This window comes from Podarcis bocagei (assembly GCF_964188305.1).
Source record: "Podarcis bocagei genome assembly, chromosome: 8".
In the NCBI taxonomy this organism is placed as follows: domain Eukaryota; kingdom Metazoa; phylum Chordata; class Lepidosauria; order Squamata; family Lacertidae; genus Podarcis; species Podarcis bocagei.
Genome location: NC_138133.1, coordinates 73870660 through 73890193, shown reverse-complemented (window position 1 = coordinate 73890193; position 19534 = coordinate 73870660). Strand labels below are relative to the sequence as shown.

The following is a 19534-nucleotide window of genomic DNA, read 5'->3' as shown; positions in this document are numbered from 1 at the left end:
AGATACTATGTTCTGCCTCCATGGTCAAAGGCACACTGCTTCTGAATACCAGCTGCTAGGAAGCCAATGTGGTGTAGTGGTTAAGAGCGGTAGACTCGTAATCTGGTGAACTGGGTTCGTGTCTCCGCCAGTGGCGTAGTGTGGGGGTGCAGGGGGGGCAGCCACACCGGGCGCAACATCTGGGGGGGGGCGCGCTCGCACTCTCAGCTCTCTGCCCCTACCTGGCTCACTCACTCTCTCTCACTGCAGTGCTGGCTGTGCGAATCCGATCCAAGTCGCCGGGTCGCCTCCCACTGTGGAGAGGTGGGTGCCAGGCGTGCGGTGCAGAGAGAGAGAGAGGGACTATCTGGGGGAGGGACAGTGCAGCGGCCGCCCAGCGCAGTGCTGAGCGCGGGAGAGAACCACACCAGACCAGACCAGGTAGCAGCAAGAAGCTGGCAGCGACGGCAGGTTAGGGGTTAGGAGGCGCAAATTACTTGCCTTGCCCCGGGTGCTGACAACCCACGCTACGCCACTGGTCTCCGCTCCTCCACATGCAGCTGCTGGGTGACCTTGGGCTAATCACACTTCTCTGAAGTCTCAGCCTCACTCACCTCACAGAGTGTTTATTGTGGGGGAGGAAGGGAAAGGAGAATGTTAGCCACTTTGAGACTCCTTTGGGTAGTGATAAAGCGGGATATCAAATCCAAACTCTTCTTCTTGTGCTCAGGTCTTACTCATGGGCTTCCCATAGGCATCTGGTTTGCCACTGTGCAAACATACTGTTACAAAAGTTGGGTGCTCTCTATGCCAAACAGTAGCAAGAGTCCATGGGGTTGCAGGCACTGCCCCAGGGTCAGTGTTCCTTTGGAGAATCGAGAGACGGCAGAAAATGTTGTAGCTTTAAGAAATATGGTTTATTCAACTATTTACACCTACAGCCTGCGTGGAGAGAATCCAGATCTTACGGCATGGTCATTTCAAGATGAGCTTGTCCCCCACAGCAGTGCTGCCAGCCTTCAGCCATCTTGCCCAAGATGGATCCCAGTCTGTCTTTCCCCTTCTTCTTCCCAACAACCCTTGCTCAAGATTCACTTTGCCTGTCACCTCACACCCTTCCAACCTTGGCAACCTTCCAACCCCCCAGTCTCTGTTCACACCTCAGGGCAAGGGGGACAAGTTCTTTTGCATTGCCAATAGCTCTCAATGACCCTGTATGGTTTCTTAATGGCCCTAGCTTGGCCAAGTCATTTTGCAAAGGTTATCCCATGAATAATTCTGCAGCTGATATTCCTCACTTCACATCCCAAATAATCAAAATCCTACATTTATTAATTTCTAGGGTTTAGGGGTCCCCCCCACAAATCTACAACGATAGAACAAATCTATAACAATTGCCCAGACCCAGCAGGGCTCTTATTATGCTTTTATCCCTGCTCAGTTGTAATGAATAGCACCGGAAACCATTGACCCCTATGTTTTTGTTAAACTCATACACAAGTTTAACTTCTCCAAAGCCTTCCAGACTTCTGCAAAAAAATGACACTGACCTCATATCTGAAATAAACAAGCACCTCTCTGCTTTCAAAGATTAGTATTAGACGATTTCCAGAATAAGGTCCCTAGGGTGAAACCCTACAAAACTTCCAATCATATGCTGTATATATATTATTTCATTTCTAATATTCTATGGTTCTGATTTCTCCACGATTTCACAGACGCACTTGCTGGGCTTGGCTTCGTTTTGGAGAAGAGCTCACTGGGGGCATGGTATTTTTTGTAATATTTGGTTTAAATTGCAAATATATAAATAGGCAAAGCTTTCACCAATCTGGTACCCTTCAGATGTTGCTAGAGCTGGCTGTTGACCATGATGCTTGGGACTGATGGGACTGATGGGAGGCCAACAACATGTAGAGGATACCAGTTTTTGAAAGGTTGAAACAGAGCATAAGTAGAGGAAGCAGTGATACACACTGTCCCTGATGCTTTCAGAGCTCACAGCTGCCTCTTTTCTCTCTCTCTCTGTCTCCCCCCACTGCATTCCTCCCCAGACTGTTGTTTTCCCCCTACAGGCATTTAGTTTAAATCCTCCTCCTCTCCTTAGCTCAGAGAGAGGGAGCATCACCTTCCAGATTCCAGTGGTCTCTCCCATTGAAAACCCTTAAGAAACCTTTCCATCTGTTTCTCTACCATTAGCTCATGGAAGAAATCTACCAGCAATTTTATGGCATTAGCAAACAACTTGGCTGATATAGGTAATGGCAGCAATATCCGGCCAGCATTCGTAACAATACCTAGTATCTTTCCTTGCTCCTTTTTTTCTTTTCTTTTATAAAACACAGCCACAGGATCATAAGTATGTAAAGGCACCACAAGATGACACTTTTCCCCCAAGCAATTTTTCACCCAAATGGGAAAAGATATGTGTGTGTGTTTGTATGTACTTTCTCACTGCAAAGGGATTTTATACAGAACAAAATCCAGTGCAAAGGGTGTACAAGCCCCAAGATGTCCTACACCAGTCTTCAGCTAGAAACTGCAGCCTACATTTTTTAAAAGGAAAACAAAACTCTGGAATGAGGATGACTCCACATGTCTGAACAGTTTTTGCATCTGATATTTGTTTCTGTAGCTGCCCATTGTCACCAATGTGGATACTACTAAAATTGCTGATATGCATGCAAATGTATGCCCCTTCAGCCCTACTTTGAATCTCATCTGAGGCATGTAAATGCACCTGTAACATAACATGAACAATAATTCTGTGCATTTAGTGTCTGTGCCAACCTGCCCAGCACTTTGTTGTACTGTTGATATTTTCTGAACAGCTGAACAGATTGTACAAATGCAAAATATATTTTGGGTGTCAGATTTTACCAACTTCATCTGCAAGCTTCCAAAACAAATTGCTTCCATGAAATGAACTGTGGGCTTGAAATATTTGTGTAGAGGTACTGCTGGTAACATAGGAAATTGTTTATAGCGCTCTGACGACAAGCCATTACAGGACAACATGGCACTGAGCTGAAATAACTTGGATTTATTTGGATAAATCTGTCACATATGCAATACTTTTAAGCTCAATTCCCCCCCCCCATTTATTTTTTGTGTGTGTCTGTACGTGTGTGTAAATTCAGCAACTTCCTTTTTATTAAACCTGAAAGGATCCAAGGCACAATCTGAATTTAGAAAGAAAAATAGATCCATTACGCTAGTGGTAGCCTTCTATTAGCTTTTGGGTCAGTTTTATGAATATCAGTATGAAACTCAGCATGGAGATAAGGAGCAACTTAGAAAGTCATTCTTTCCTGTGAATTTAATGCTTATGAAATGTAGGAAAGTGATAGCACAGGAAGATGAGTTTGTTTAGCAACAGAAAAGTGCAGTGTTAGATACAAAACAGAAATGAAAGGGTTTCCCCATTTCTTTTACTTGTTTTGTTTTGTTCTGTGGCTTCTACTTTTCCTGTATTCTTCTCCTACCTATTTCCTGTCTGACAATAGTCCTCTTCAGTTCAGCCACTCAGTCTGAACTTACAATCAGGGAAGCATAAGGCATCCCTTGTGGGGTGGAATAACAAAATGAGGTGGAATAACACAATGACAATGTAATTTACTTAATATACGTAATAAATATTGTAAATTATATAAATTATGCTATTTTGCCACAGCCAATGAAATGAAAACCACAGTTTTTAGTGGAAGATGAACTGCAGCAGACTGTAAACAGTGCTGCAAAGCCTTCTTATGTATATACTTTACAAGTATATATAAAATGAATTCCAGAGGTGAAGCATGCAGTTTGCTGCAGCTTTTAGTTTGTTTAGTGTATTTGCATCTTCCCCTTCCAAGTGTATACAATGACTACGTTTGCTTTGATAAAACGCCTGGAATATTGAGACATTTATACATAACGTCAGTCCAAGATTGTGTGTTTTGTGGTATTATATCAGTTATAACTTCAATAATGTGGGGAAAGGGGGAAGTCACAAATGAGATAAAGTGTGTGTGTGTGTGTTAATAGGTGGGTTTTCTGTTAGGATTTTTATCTCACCAGCTGCGAGGAGCAGCTCAATGGTTGTTGAGAGCACAATGGTGTCTGAGAGCGTGAGACAGGAAGTCTCTGCTCGGTCTCAGTACTGTAAGAAGGTACTTTCGCTTCTGTGTGAAGTGTGCTCTTCTGTACTGCTGCTCAGAGACAGCAGACATGCTGGAAGGAAGCTCTGTGTATAGACAATGTAAACAAAGTAGTTTAGAGCTACGGATTGTCTCTTCTGCAATGGGATGCCAGAAGACGAGTGTGCTCCTCTCAGGATGGAGGGGTCGCTTATTACCAGTCTCTCTGGATTGAGGAAGATTTACAGCCAGAGGGTGACCACCGGAGAGATGCCTCGGTGTCTTGGGAAGGTGGCGGCCTTCCCGGGCATTTTTCCAACACCCTGTTTTAACTGGAGATACCAGGAATTGAAGCTGAAAGCTTCAGCATGGAGAACATGTACTCTACTGCTGAGCTACAGCTCCTGTAAACATGGGCACCTTAACATTAAAGTTTTCCCAGTCCTAATTGAAGACACAATGATTGGAACCTGAAACCTTTTGCATACAAAGCATTTGTTTCAACAATGAGGGGAAAAAAACCCCAAAACAAATTCTGATGTCTAGTTTTAATAAAACAGAAACTTGTCTCAGATTTAGCCAACAGTGAACTGTGTTAGAACAATTTTGTGCAAGACATATTGATTAAATGTGAGAAAATCAGATCAGGAAACTGACATTGAGAATACCAAAATGAACTTCAGGGCCTGTGATTGCCATCCTTCAAAAGGTAAATGCAACCTCTGTGAATATTTAAATGGCAGTTACATGTACATAGGTTTGCTTTAGGATCAGTTTTAGGGCAAAACTAGATGTGATGCTTAACTTGCCTTTAGCAATCAGATTTTATAGATTTTTAAAAACATAAAACTAAAAAATTAAGAACAAGCAAGGGTTGAAATTTTAATCTACCCCTCACCTGCCTCAGTCCTGATGAAAATCCTTCACTCTGTAGCTGCTCATAGCCCCAGAAGGAAAACACCCATTGTCACCAATGGGAATGTTCCACCTGGAGCTATTGGAAGCTGTGAGTAGGTGGGCGCCATTTTTTTTTCAGGCCCATGAGGAGCAAGGAAAATATTCAATTCCCTTCTATTAATTTAACCCCCCAACAGTCCCCAAAAAGCCATTGTATGATTGTAAAGACAATTAGTAACCCATCTGGTATAGCTCTTAGAGTCTTATTGGGTGACTGGGTGGCATGCAATTGGGCAATTAACTTCCGCTGGATGACTCTCTGGCAGAATGGGGGCAGGTGGGGTCTTCGGGAATGAAGAATTCTGATGTCATGACAGCGGGTTTTGCTCAGTGTTCTAGGAGTCCTGTCACAAGGGCTCACTTGCTTCCTCTTTTGCAAGGTAGAACATGCTGATAGGCATTTGTTTACCTCTTTAATAGTCAACAATTGTCACCACATTAATTTTTTTTTTTAAATCTGGAGATGTGGAGTCCAGATCTTGGAGCAGTAGGTATCAGACCTTCCAGCATCCACTAAGTGTGGCAACAATCCAGTCAAAAGAGACACTGGAGGTGTGTGATGTCAGCACACAGGCTGAATCCCAAGGAGATGGGGGATTAGCACTTGATATTTATAGGAACTGGGGCAAGAGAGGTGTACATAGTGGGACTCCTTTTGGGTTCCTGTGAAATGGGTTTATCAAAAAGAGGAAAACAATATTGTGTGTAGTCAAGCAGTCACAGAAAATATGGGCATTCTTCAGCTTTCCCTCATGCAAAGAAAGCTTTTAGCAGACCTAAAAGAGAGGGCTGGAACTGCTTTTTTTTTTTTAACAAGTCTTTTTACTGCCCTGAGAGAAAACAGAACATGAAACCTATGCTAGGCTATTGTTGAAATACTGGTATTTGAAATGACCGTAAACTTATTTGCAATTAGCTGAGCAAATTGATGTCTGATTGGCTACGTGGCGTGTTTATTCTGAAAATAAATATTGCAATGTGAATATTGCAATGTGAATACTGGAAAATTAACAACAGCTTCGCACTCATTGTGCTGCCCTTTTGTGTGCTTATGAGCTCCTGTGCCCCAAACATACCCTTACTCCCTTTTCTGCATTATGCCTAGCCACTCGTGTGTGGTTATTCTAGAACCAGCTTAGAGAAAAGGTGTAATTTGAGACATTTCAGAAGATTGTTAATTCTTGCTATCACTGAAACACTCATGTTGCAGCCTGATTGTCTGAAGCTTTCATAACGGTTATTCATCGCTTTTAATTTTCTAGTATCTGTTGCGTTCAAGGGCAATAATGCTTCCATATGATAAACCTATCTGCAGTTGAATGAGTTTTAATTAACAGGTCATTCGAAGCCACTGTTGTCCCTGGCAGCAGAAGGAACTAAGAATTGTTTGTTGGGTGCGGCCAGGAAATAAAATGTTTTTCATAGTGCTACTTAAGTGCTTGCAACAAATAGCAATAATGGTTCCAATAATTATTGAATGAACTTGGCTTTTCAGATGCTAATAGCCAAGAATTGTTGACTGTATAGACTTTGTCTGTCATCTTATTGCAATATCCCCATTGTTCATAGATCCCTTCGAGCAGCAGGTAGCAAAAAACCCCCAGTTACATCTGAAAAGAAATAGGTATTATTAAAATCAGAGCTGGGGAAGGCGTAGAGATATTTTGTGTCATATTCACCATTTAATTTAGTCTTGACCAAATCAATATAATGTTTTCATAGGTGGGGAATGTCGTACAGTTTCACTGCAGAAAAGGCTACCTTATTCAAGGCTCTACAACACGCACCTGTCTTCCTGATCTTACCTGGAGTGGTATTCAGCCAGAATGCATACGTAAGTCCATAAGACATATCTTCTTGTGGCATTCAGTGTGTTTTAGTGGCTTGTTTTAAGTTGTTATGTTGGATGCCATCCTGGTAATTTCTAGTTTAAATGTGGTATGAGGAATAAATGGATTGATTGATTTTATATATTGCCCTGCCTCCAAAAGAAGCCCGGGGTGGCAAAAAAAAAAAAAAAAACAAGTAATAAACATATTTAAAAAGAATACAAGGGCAGACTTCTGGTCCTTGATCTCAGTGGGTGTTTTGCTAGTGACTTTTGCTGGCTCATTATCTGCATCAAGGTTTGTTTTCCACAATATCCTAATGATATAGCACTGATGTAAACAATTTAAATATCATGAATCAGGCTATTTCAAAATAAGGTGAAGCACATCCAGACCTGTGTGCCTTTGCTAATTATATTGGGGCACGAGGCAGGAAGGTTCAAGCCCCTTTTTCCTTTTGTGTCAGCCACCTTCGCTTCTGTTTTTAGAAAGCTACAGGAGTGGGCACGATTTGGTTTACATTAGAGGGTCTTAGGATGGAGTTTGTGCCTTTTGTTAAGGGTCCTCTTGCCTCTTCATGTATAATTCAAGCACTGATCATATCTGCCTTTCAATGCCATGGTTTATTTCTGTTAGTTTATATTATCATATTTATTCTTTTACCTTCCTCTCCAAAAGGAGCCCAGGGCAGCTTAAAACATAAGAAAACCTGCAGAAAATATATATCTTAATACTTAGAAAATCCATAGTCTTTATTTTATTTTTTAAAGCATCAGTTAATATCCACAGTGTAAACAGCTTGGCATGGATCTTACCCCACCCCCTGCCAAAGCCTTGAGGAATGAGTGTGTTTTGACATTTTGTCGAAAAATGGCTAGTGTGGGGGACACCTAATTTTGTCTGGGTGGGAGATCCATACATGGGGAACTATGATTTTTATTTTGTCTTGTGTTTTGTCACATATGTGATGAGTTACGGCTTCCTTTTTAGCTCACAACTGCAAACAGCCAGAATCGCCAGCTCACACGAATGTTGCAGGGATGGATCTTCCTTCACTTGGTTATACCCTGATATACAACTGCCAACCAGGGTTCTTTCTCGCGGGAGGTTCGGAACACAGAGTCTGCAGATCTGATGGCACTTGGACAGGGAAAGTGCCTGTATGCGAAGGTAATTTCTTGCATCTCCTGTTTAGTTATTCAGGGCAGAACTGGATAGGATGGGAGACAGAAGACTGCCCTCACTCTCTGTCTCTCTTTATATTTTCGCCCCGCCTTGTAATTTGATATTCCATGCCACATATCTTCTCATCCCAGCCAACCTGTGCTGTGAGAAAGGGGCCAGAGGATGCACACAGTGATTATGTCACATTACACATGGACCCAGTTTAGATAATCATTTTAACTGGAGTAGCCAGTTTGATGATCTCCATGTGTTATTTGACTACAGCTCTCATCAGCCAGCTATCGTAGTTCAGCAACATCTGGAAGATACCACACTGGCTACCTCTGGTCAGTGGCGGCGGGGCGAGGGCGGGGCCTCCAGAGTCTCTCTGCCTCCTCCCACTCAGCCACCCTACAGCTGGCGGGGGAGGCAGCGGGTGGACCATTTGGGCAGCATGGAGCCTGCGTGCACCCAAGTCACTGTGTCTCTTCCAGGAGAGATGCGTGGCTCGGGTGCGCTGCAGGCCCCGCGGTGAGTACCACCCAGCATTTTGTCACCCCCCTCAGTGGTGACAACTGGGGTGACCCGCACCCACCGCACCCAACTTCCTCTGCCCTTGCCCCTGGTTACCTGGCTACCATGGTTTAGGTATATGTCTATGTGATTACATTTGTCTGTTAAGAGTTTATGATTGTATGGTGCAGTGTGTAATGTTAAGTTCGGAAAAAGCAATTGACCCTAGTGATAATTGTGGATGAGATGAGGTTTAAACCTTCGGTTCCAGGTTTAGCATTCTATATACAACACCGGCTCATTGTAAATTCTCTCCCAAGAAACCCCACACACAGAGGGTTCAATATTTTGTCCAGCATTATTTTCTAGGTGTACAGAAGTTCATCTAAAAGTGTGGTATCCTTTAAGAATGGAGAGATGAAGAGTAGGTAGATAAGCTGTTGGCATGTTTCTTTAAATACTCTTTTCCCTTTTACACCTCTGCTGCTTCTCCACCCAGTTTCATTATTTTCTTGGGGGGGGGGGTTGGATAAAGTTTCATGTTTGTAAAATAAGTTAACTGGAGTGCAAATAGTATGAAAGACCAGGCTGGTATCATTTCGTTCAGTAGTGCAAGTCATTCCACAGGACAGCCTGCTTCAAAAAGGGTGTTCTGGCACAAATTTGAGGAGCCTTTTTGATCTTATTGATACATGCAGAAAACCTGAAGGAGCCTGTTTCAAATGGGAAGGTCATTAGGAGAAAAGCAGGATGTTCCCTTGTCCTCTGTTGTTGCTGATGAAAATAGTCTTCACAAAAATGACTGCACTGGTGACTTTAAAGGAATAAAGAATTGTGTGGCTTTCATCTGTCTCGTAGCGATTCAAGTTACAGAAGACATCACAGTAATAAGGACACATATGGCAGATGCAAAGTTGGTCTGCCTTTATCACCCAAACTTCTCTTTCCTTTCATAGATCCTTTGTAATTTTTGCGCAACCCTGACCTATAAGGAATGCGTGACTTTGGTTTGAGAAGATAAAACTGGTGTCATTTTCCAAACCCTTTTAAGAATATAGATTAGTGCTTAGGACCATAAAATTCTTGGCAGCCCCACAAGATTTCTTGCAAGGTGCATGGGGATGACAATGGGTTTGTGACAAGGTTCCATTGACTTAGGCAACCCCCCCCCCCAGACAGACAGACAGAATATACTTTGATTTTCATTTGTTGGCTTATCTGATTCTTATTTAGGTAAGTAGCTGTGTTGGTCTGACGCAGTCGATATATATATAACATTGTCCAGCAGCACCTCAGAGACCAACTAAGTTTGTTCTTGGTATAAGCTTTCGTGTGCATGTATCTGAAGAAGTGTGCATGCACACGAAATCTTATACAGTGGTACCTCGGGTTACATACGCTTCAGGTTACATACGCTTCAGGTTACAGACTCCGCTAACCCAGAAATAGTGCCTCAGGTTAAGAACTTTGCTTCAGGATAAGAACAGAAATCGTGCTCCGGTGGTGCGGCAGCAGCAGGAGGCCCCATTAGCTAAAGTGGTGCTTCAGGTTAAGAACAGTTTCAGGTTAAGAACAGACCTCCGGAACGAATTAAGTACTTAACCCGAGGTACCACTGTACCAAGAACAAACTTAGTTGGTCTCTAAGGTGCTACTGGACAATTTTATTTTAATTATACACACACACACACACACACACACACACACACACATATATATAGACTGATTCTTATTTGTTGGCTCTCTGATTCTTGAAATGTTACTTAATTTTGATCTGTTCACTGAACTCGTGTTAGAATGCATGAGGCGGTTATCAGTTATGTACATGGAGGCCCTACACACTGGCCCAACAAGTGGATCATGTGCCCATGTGGTGTCCAGAGTAGCCCTCCATATTCTTTCAACACACACACAGAGAGAGAGAGAGAGAGAGAGAGCTTTAAATAAATTAGTGTTGAAAGTATTTCCTTTTAAAAAAAACAATATCCACAAGTGCACCAATCTCAAGTGCCTGGTAGCTAGACTTTACAGCTTCTTACACATCAATTAAGGTTCAGAGGAGGAAAATTCCCCCCTGTTGGGTTCTTCATATCAGGAAGCGTGAAGAGCTAGGAGGCTGCAGGGAGCTGGAGAAATGATTAATGGAAAGGGAAGCACTCTCACTGCCCATAACCAGCACACTATGATAAGGTCAGCTGAACTCCACACCATCCAAAATCTTGAAGTAATTCTAAAGTACCTCGCAAATGAAGCAGAAGAGCAAATGCCTCTTCCATGGGGGGGGGGAACCTTTGAGAAATCTGGGTCATTGGCTTCAGCAGATCACTAACTAAAATAGGGGTTCTTTTGTGGGGGACTATATATATGGATGCATTGTAGGAATTGGCGCCTCTGAGTGCATACATGCAGCTGCTGCAATTTAAGTAAGTGCATCTACCCTTATTTTAAAGTCATGTGAATCACAGAAACAGCCCCCCCCCCATTTCATCGTGCAATTGATTCTTCCACAAATCCCCAATGGCAGCCCCATGAATTTCTGCAGGCCAATGTGTAGGTACTGCCAGACAATGTTCATCAAGCTGTAACATCCAGTAACTTACTGGGATTTGATCCCACACAAGGCCAGAGCTGCAGCCAAAGCTTCAACCAGCTGTAAATCACTATCAGTGCACGGCATTCCTGCAAAAGGAGCTGTGTAAAACGCAATGCTGAGACAAGGTAGGAGGCCTCCAAAAGAGTTTTCAGCAACTTCATAACAATGCAATTCATATTTAGGGAAAGACATGATGATCAGTTAAAATACTGTGTTGCTTTTGTAAAGCACATAACACTATATTTGGACTGAAATCTATGGAAGTAATGTTGATTCATAGAACCCCTGGGAATTGTGATAGAACTATGAGTGTACTAAAACAAGGCAGTCTGCATCTGTGTTGCAAGATGATGTCAGTTGAACTGAGCTCCCACCAGATTTGTCTTTCGGATTTATGTTGGTTTCCAATATAGATACGTGAGAAATGTCTCACCTCTTTGCTTATTTGCAATTTAATGACATTGGTATTTCGTCTTTGAAATATTTGTGTCTATTTCTACATTTAATGTATCACAACCAGCATAGATGTAATAATAACTTATTTTGTATTACTTATATCAACAGCTGGTTCAAAAATATTGGTGAAAGACCCTAGGCCAGCTTTGGGGACACCAAGTCCTAAATTAAATGGTGAGTAACTTACTTTATTTATTCATTTATTTATTTATAAAAATCCTTACTGACTAGGCAGTTCAGAAACAGAACAGAAAAGATTTGCACAACATATTAGCATTGCAGCCTACGAGGATGTTAGCTTGCTGTTGATATTTCATTGCCGAATAAGCACGAGACAAAAACATGAGATATTTTGTCAAAAAGGAATGATGCAGTGTCGGAATAATTCTGTTTTTGCTCTTCACATAAATGGCAGCCTCCCACTTTAATAGGATGTGTTCAGCTACCATTCATCTATCTTTTCCAAGATGTGGTGCTGCCTGGGTTGCAAAGTCATTTCTCAGCTGCCTCAAAACAACAGTGCTCTTCAGAACTGATACATAAGTTCTGTTGATAGCAGAACTCGTACTACTTTCAAACTATTCCATTGATAAATCAACAGCTGAATTTGTCCACAGCAGTGGCGTAGCGTGGGGGGTGCAGGGGGGGCCGGCCGCACCGGGCGCAACATCTGGGGTTAGGGCAAATCCACGGGTTAGGGGGCGCAAATCCACGGGTTAGGGGGCGCAAATTACTTGCCTTGCCCCGGGTGCTGACAACCCACGCTACGCCACTGGTCCACAGTATATATCAATATTGCACTGCCGCAGTCTGTATATTAAGGAGAGGGAAGACAGTATTTTGGAAGAATCAGGCTTACTGTCTCCTCCCGCCCACCTCCCCCGCTTCAATCCATTCAAATGTTACTGCATTAAACCTAAATTCAGATAAAAAGTCTCCTTGTTTCTTCCTTTTGGGAAAACAGCCTCATTATCCACTGTTGTCAAATGTGATCCTGCAATACATGTTTGCAAACTTTAGTAGTGTTGACGGCAATTAAGTTAAGGAATAAAATCCACTCCTCTATTCCAGGGTTTTTCCATATGTGCATTTTTGCAAATTTCTAGGACATGATGTATGCTTTCTTGATATAGTAAAAAAAACATAAGGAAAATGTATATAGCATATGGATTATAAAGACAATTTTTGAAGCTTTATTGAACTACTGCTACAAAGCTTTCAGTAAAAGGGAACATTAGAAGAAGAAATCAGTGCATGACACTTTCTGCAACCCCCTTTCCAGCCCAGCTGTGTCCTTACCTGCCCAACACCTGATGTCATGTATGATGCCAGATGAAGAGCAGGTCGCCATGGGTTTGACCAAAATGGTATTGCAGGCCAAATGTGAAGATGCAACAGGCCTAATTAGGCCCATGTGCCAGAAGGGCCCAGGAGCCATGGGCCCAGGAGCAGTGAGTCCACTGGTGGCAGGGGCCTAGATATGAGAGAGGCAGTAAAACACAGGACAAACATACTGACTTTGATTAGAGGCCTCCTGAGAACTGGGTTTACTTGAAAGGAGAATCCTGAATCCAACGGCAAAACCTACCCAGAGATGTTGTTGTTGTTGTTTAGTCATTTAGTCGTGTCCGACTCTTCGTGACCCCATGGACCAGAGCACGCCAGGCACTTCTGTCCTCCACTGCCTCCCGCAGTTTGATCAAACTCATGCTGGTAGCTTCAAGAACACCATCCAACCATCTCATTCTCTGTCGTCCCCTTCTCCTTGTGCCCTCCATCTTTCCCAACATCAGGGTCTTTTCCAGGGAGTCTTCTCTTCTCATGAGGTGGCCAAAGTATTGGAGCCTCAGCTTCACGATCTGTCCTTCCAGTGAGCGCTCAGGGCTGATTTCCTTCAGAATGGAGAGGTTTGATCTTCTTGCAGTCCATGGGACTCTCAAGAGTCACCTCCAGCACCATAATTCAAAAGCATCAATTCTTCGGCGATCAGCCTTCTTTATGGTCCAGCTCTCACTTCCATACATCACTACTGGGAAAACCATGGCTTTTACTATACGGACCTTTGTTGGCAAGGTGATGTCTCTGCTTTTTAAGATGTTGTCTAGGTTTGCCATCGCCTTTCTCCCAAGGAGCAGGCGTCTTTTAATTTCGTGACTGCTGTCACCATCTGCACTGATCATGGAGCCCAAGAAAGTAAAATCTCTCACTGCCTCCATTTCTTCCCCTTCTATTTGCCAGGAGGTGATGGGCCCAGTGGCCATGATCTTTGTTTTTTTGATGTTGAGTTTCAGACCATATTTTGCGCTCTCCTCTTTCACCCTCATTAAAAGGTTCTTTAATTCCTATTCACTTTCTGCCATCAAGGTTGTGTCATCTGCATATCTGAGGTTGTAACAGCATCATCTTTTAAATTTTTAAACAGTTCAGCTGGAATACCATCACTTCCACTGGCCTTGTTATTTGCAGTGCTTTCTAAGGCCCATTTGACTTCACTCTCCAGGATGTCTGGCTCAAGGTCAGCAACCACACTACCTGGGGTGTACGAGACATCCATATCTTTCTGGTATAATTCCTCTGTGTATTCTTGCCACCTCTTTTTGATGTCTTCTGCTTCAGTTAGGTCTTTACCACTTTTGTCCTTTATTATGGTAATCTTTGTACGAAATGTTCCTTTCATATTTCCGATTTTCTTGAACAGATCTCTGGTTCTTCCCATTCTGTTGCTTTCCTCTATTTCTTTGCATTGCTCATTTAAGAAGGTCTTCTTGTCTCTCCTTGCTATTCTTTGGAAATCTGCATTCAATTTCCTGTATCTTTCACTATCTCCCTCACATTTTGCTTGCCTTCTCTCCCCCGCTATTTGTAAGGCCTCGTTGGACAGCCACTTTGCTTTCTTGCATTTCTTTTTCATTGGGATGGTTTTAGTTGCTGCCTCCTGTATAATGTTGCGAGCCTCCACCCATAGTTCTTCAGGCACTCTGTCCAGCAAATCTAAATCCTTAAACCTGTTCCTCACTTCCACTGTGTATTCATAAGGGATTTGGTTTAGATTGTATCTTACCTGTCCAGTGGTTTTTCCTACTTTCTTCAGTTTAAGCTTGAATTTTGCTATAAGAAGCTGATGATCTGAGCCACAGTCAGCTCCAGGTCTTGTTTTTGCTGACTGTATAGAGCTTCTCCATCTTTGGCTGCAGAGAATATAATCAATCTGATTTCGATGTTGCCCATCTGGGGATGTCCATGTGTAGAGTCGTCTCTTGTGTTGTTGGAAAAGCGTGTTTGTGATGACCAGCTTGTTCTCTTGACAGAACTCTATTAGCCTTTGCCCTGCTTCGTTTTGATCTCCAAGGCCAAACTTGCCAGTTGTTCCTTTTATCTCTTGATTCCCTACTTTAGCATTCCAATCCCCTATAATGAGCAGAACATCCTTCTTTGGTGTAACTTCTATAAGGTCTTGTAAGTCTTCATAGAATTGGTCAATTTCAGTTTCTTCAGCACCAGTAGTTGGTGCATAAACTTGGATTACTGTGATGTTAAAAGGTCTGCCTTGGATTCGTATCGAGATCATTCTATCATTTTTGAGACTGCATCCCAGTACAGCTTTCGCCACTCTTTTGTTGACTATGAGGGCGACTCCATTTCTTTTACGGGTTTCTTGCCCACAGTAGTAGATATGATAGTCATCCGAACTGAATTCGCCCATTCCCGTCCATTTTAGCTCACTGATGCCCAGGATGTCAATATTTATTCTTGCCATCTCATTTTTGACCACATCCAACTTACCCAGGTTCATGGTTCTTACATTCCAGGTTCCTATGCAATATTTTTCTTTACAGCATTGGACTTTCCTTTCGCTTCCATGCATATCCACAACCGAGCGTCCTTTCGGCTTTGGCCCAGCCGCTTCATCAGCTCTGGATCTACTTGTACTTGTCCTCCGCTCTTCCCCAGTAGCATGTTGGACACCTTCCGACCTGAGGGGCTCATCTTCCAGCGTCATAACTTTTATATGTCTGTTGTCTTTGTCCATGGAGTTTTCTTGGCAGGGATACTGGAGTGGCTTGCCGGTTCCTACTCCAGGTGGATCACGTTTTATCAAAACTCTCCACTATGACCTGTTCATCTTGGGTGCCCTGCTCGGCATAGTTCATAGCTTCTCTGAGTTCTTCAAGCCCCTTCGCCACGGCAAGGCAGTGATCCATGAAGGGGAGTGATCCATGAAGGGGTGATAGTGGGAGGCTAATTGGCTTGAGTATAGTTGGTGGAGACATTATAGGGCCCCTAACCTATAGGGGTTGAGGAACACAATGAGTTATTTGTAGGGATGGAGGTATTGGCATCCTTACATGGGGAGCTCTGGGAGCCTTGAATGTCTTGTTGCATGAGGTGCGAGGATGAGTCCCGAGGCAGTGCTCACACTCGTGTGTCTCTGCACTGTCCTCTGGCATGTTCCCTGTTTGCATTCCCAGCACACCCTATGACAAGGATTGCATTTGGGTGACTGAGCATTTAGGAGTGGTATATTACAGGGCTATAAGTAGCCTAGCAGTGGGCTGAGCCAAGCCACAAGGAAAGTTGAGCTGTCTTTCCCCACTGCTGTTACAGAGATCAAAGTCTGAGGGTTGCTTCTCACATTGCCTGATCCAGAAAGGTGAATCCATGTAATACATGCCTTTCATGCAAATCACATAATGAAGGACAAATAAGCCTTAACAAGGGGAAATTGGTGCCCAAAGAGCAGCAGATCAGGGCAGGGGACAGTGCCTGCAACACGCCCCCAGGTACTATCAGAGGTAGTAAGGTTGGACCATCAATTTTACATCAAAATATGTAACCATTCATTGTTACCCTAGACTCAATTACATTATAAGATGTGTCTACACAATGAATAGTGCATCTGTATCTCATTCTCTCTCACAATGCATGCACACAAAATCTTCATTTGTGTATATGACCTAGCCAACAGCAAGCATCTTTAAATCCCATGTAAGCATGAACTCGAGTCATGCTACGGAAATCAGAGGAAACTAAAAGTAGTTAACATTGTCTTTACAAAATTGAGAAGGGTTAATTATACATTTTGAGTGTGCAGTTGGCAGGGTCACTACTGCTCAGCTTGATGAATTATGTACATATAACATATAATGCAATAACCTGTCATTTAGCTAGCATTTTTGGTCCAAGTATTGACAACCAGAAGCATTAGACAGCAATTGAAGAAATCAAGGAAGACAGAAGCTCAAAACAATGATGGGACAGGTGGGAGCTAGACATTGCTAACAGTTGTATGGCTTCACACACAAACCTGTGCATTTATTTATCTTGTCTGCGTATATGGAGTGCAATGCTTATTGCCACCAGTTGTGATACAGTGTTCTTTCATCAGTGTTGCTACCATAAATAAATCATAAGTGTGAGGATGGCAAATAGAGCGGATGGGATGGTGTAGGGAGGACAAAATGTGCTGTTAACCTGTAACACCTCCTGTATATATCTTAGAAAGATGAATCGCTGAGAATGATCAGCTGCTGAAAAAGTGATGGATAGGAAATTGATTCACAGAATCATAGGATTGTAGATTTGGAAGGGACCCTCAAGGGTTATCTAGTCTGCGATGGCTCCTCCCCCTTTGTGGAATGCTCCTCCCAGAGAAGCTCGCCTGGTGCTTTCATTATGTGTCTTTAGGCACCAGGTGAAAGTACCTTTGTTTTCGAACAGCTTAGTTCTCAAACGTTTTGGGCTCCCGAATGCCGCAAACCCAGGAGTGTTTCGGTTTGCAAACTATTTTTGAAAGCCGAACGTCCGATGGGGCTTCCGTGGCTTCTGATTGGCTGCAGGAGCTTCCTGCAGCCAGTCGGAAGCTGAACTTTAGTTTCTGAACGTTTTGGAAGTTGAATGGACTTCCAGAATGGATTCTGTTCGACTTCCGAAGTACAACTGTTCTCCTCTTTTGGGACTATTATTATTTTTTCCCCTGTGAGTTTTTTATTATTATTGTGCTATGTAAATTATGTTTCTAATGTTGTACACTGCCCTGAGATTTTTGGATAAAGGGTGGTATGTAACTTGAAATCATCATCATTACCATCATCATCCAGCCTGCTGCAATGCAGGAATTCAGGAATTCTGATAGCTTTTAAGAGCCACAAATTTTTAAAGCCCAAATCAACTAAATTTGGGCATACATACTTAAAAACGTAGTGAAGTACCCTCATTGCAGTGGAATATAAACTATGTAACATTGTTTTACTGGATTGCTTTAGATTTTTATTTTTCTTATTCTGCATAGTTATTGGTGTGACCCCAACAATTTTTTAATGCTTCACAGTCCTGAGATTCCCCATCTTCAAATCCAAGTGTGAGATTATATTCTCCTGTTGAAATTTAAAATCCTACCTTAGTGAAATGAGTGAATCCATTGATTCTGCTTTGCATTAGAGCTTAGCTCGACATTCTGCACCTCCATCTATAATAATCAACATTCATTTATTCCAAAAGGATGCCTTGGTAAGCTTTAAGAAATGGCTAGAATGCACTTTAAAAAGCCTTACTTAAGGAACATTTGTGTGTGGTATACCCCAAAGAGTAAGTTAAAAACCATTATGAAGTTTTAACTCTGTTCTAAGTGCTTTAAATGCAGCAAAGTTGCATACCTATGGACATCTAGAACGCTTGGAATAAGTTGCATTGAAGGGAGCCTTGGCCAGAAAGCATACATATTGTTATGAGATGGGGTGGTGGTGGTGCTAGGCTGTATGCGTGCTTGAGCCCCTTCTAAGTCCTGGATGCAGCACAGATTCAATTCCTGGAATGGCCAGGCTAGCTTCCTGGTGAGATAATGGTCCTCTAAGTATGGGCCATTAAAGTAACAAAGGAAGTGGCTCTGTGCCAGACAGAAAATGGATAAATGGATGATGCTGCCCCCCTCCTTGAACTCGCTGGTAGTTAGAAAGACAAAGGCAGAGTTGGGAGCTCAGTGATGTGAAGCTGGCAGGCTGAAGGCTAAGGAGCTGGGAGACAGAGCTATGCCTGATTTCTATTCAAGCAGCCTTGGGGGCTGCTGAAAACCTGTATGTCCTGAGCTCATGCCAGGTAGCACATATACCATCAGCTCCCAGTTGGCATGAGAAGACTCTGTCTGTTTTTGTTTTGTATAATGTATTTGTCGTAGTGTTTAAAATGTAAACCACATTGCATGCCTTGCCAGGAAGGTGAAGTATAAATTCCCATGAATAAGTGAGTAAGTATAGGATCTCAACATAACTTGTGTAAAAGCTGAATTCAGCAAGACTTGCTTCAAGGAAAGCAGGAACAGGTTGGGCTGCACCTGATTTAAAAAACTAGCTTTTCAGTTTTAAAATACAGGATCATAAGCTAAGTTGGTTAGAGCATGTTGCTGTTAGGACAAAGGTTGCAGGTTCGATCTCCATATGGGACACCTGCATATTTCTGCATTGTAGGGAGTTGGACTACATCATGGGTAGGCAAACTAAGGCCCAGGGGCCGGATCCGGCCCAATCATCTTCTAAATCCGGCCCGTGGATGGTCTGGGAATCAGTGTGTTTTTACGTGAGTAGAATGTGTCCTTTTATTTAAAATGCATCTCTGGGTTATTTGTGGGGCATAGGAATTCGTTCATTCCCCCCCCTCCAAAATATAGTCCGGCCCCCCACAAGGTCTGAGGGACAGTGGACCGGCCCCCTGCTGAAAAATTTTGCTGACCCCTGGACTACATGATCTTCAGCGTCCCTTCCAATTCTATGATTCTAAGTAATGAGCTAGCACTGAGATCTGAATGCTATTTGAGATTATGAAATAAACTCCATGAACTAGGGATTGCTTCAGTCCACAGCTAACCCTTCAAAACTGGCCCTTCCTTCTCCAGATTTTGCAATGCTGTTCTCCAACCCACAAAAGGGTGCACCA

General features: G+C 42.9%; 1 protein-coding gene across 4 annotated transcripts in view; it reads left to right on the top strand.

The window, feature by feature from the left end:
* CSMD3 (CUB and Sushi multiple domains 3) overlaps positions 1-19534 on the top strand; it is a 607508-nt gene that overhangs the window by 572529 nt on the left and 15445 nt on the right. For all 4 annotated transcript variants that reach the window (XM_081204227.1, XM_081204230.1, XM_081204229.1 and 1 more), the window contains 3 exons: positions 6777-6888; positions 7874-8053; positions 11717-11782. In XM_081204227.1, coding sequence (XP_081060353.1) covers positions 6777-6888; positions 7874-8053; positions 11717-11782 — 358 coding nt within the window. The remainder of the gene's footprint in view (positions 1-6776; positions 6889-7873; positions 8054-11716; positions 11783-19534) is intronic.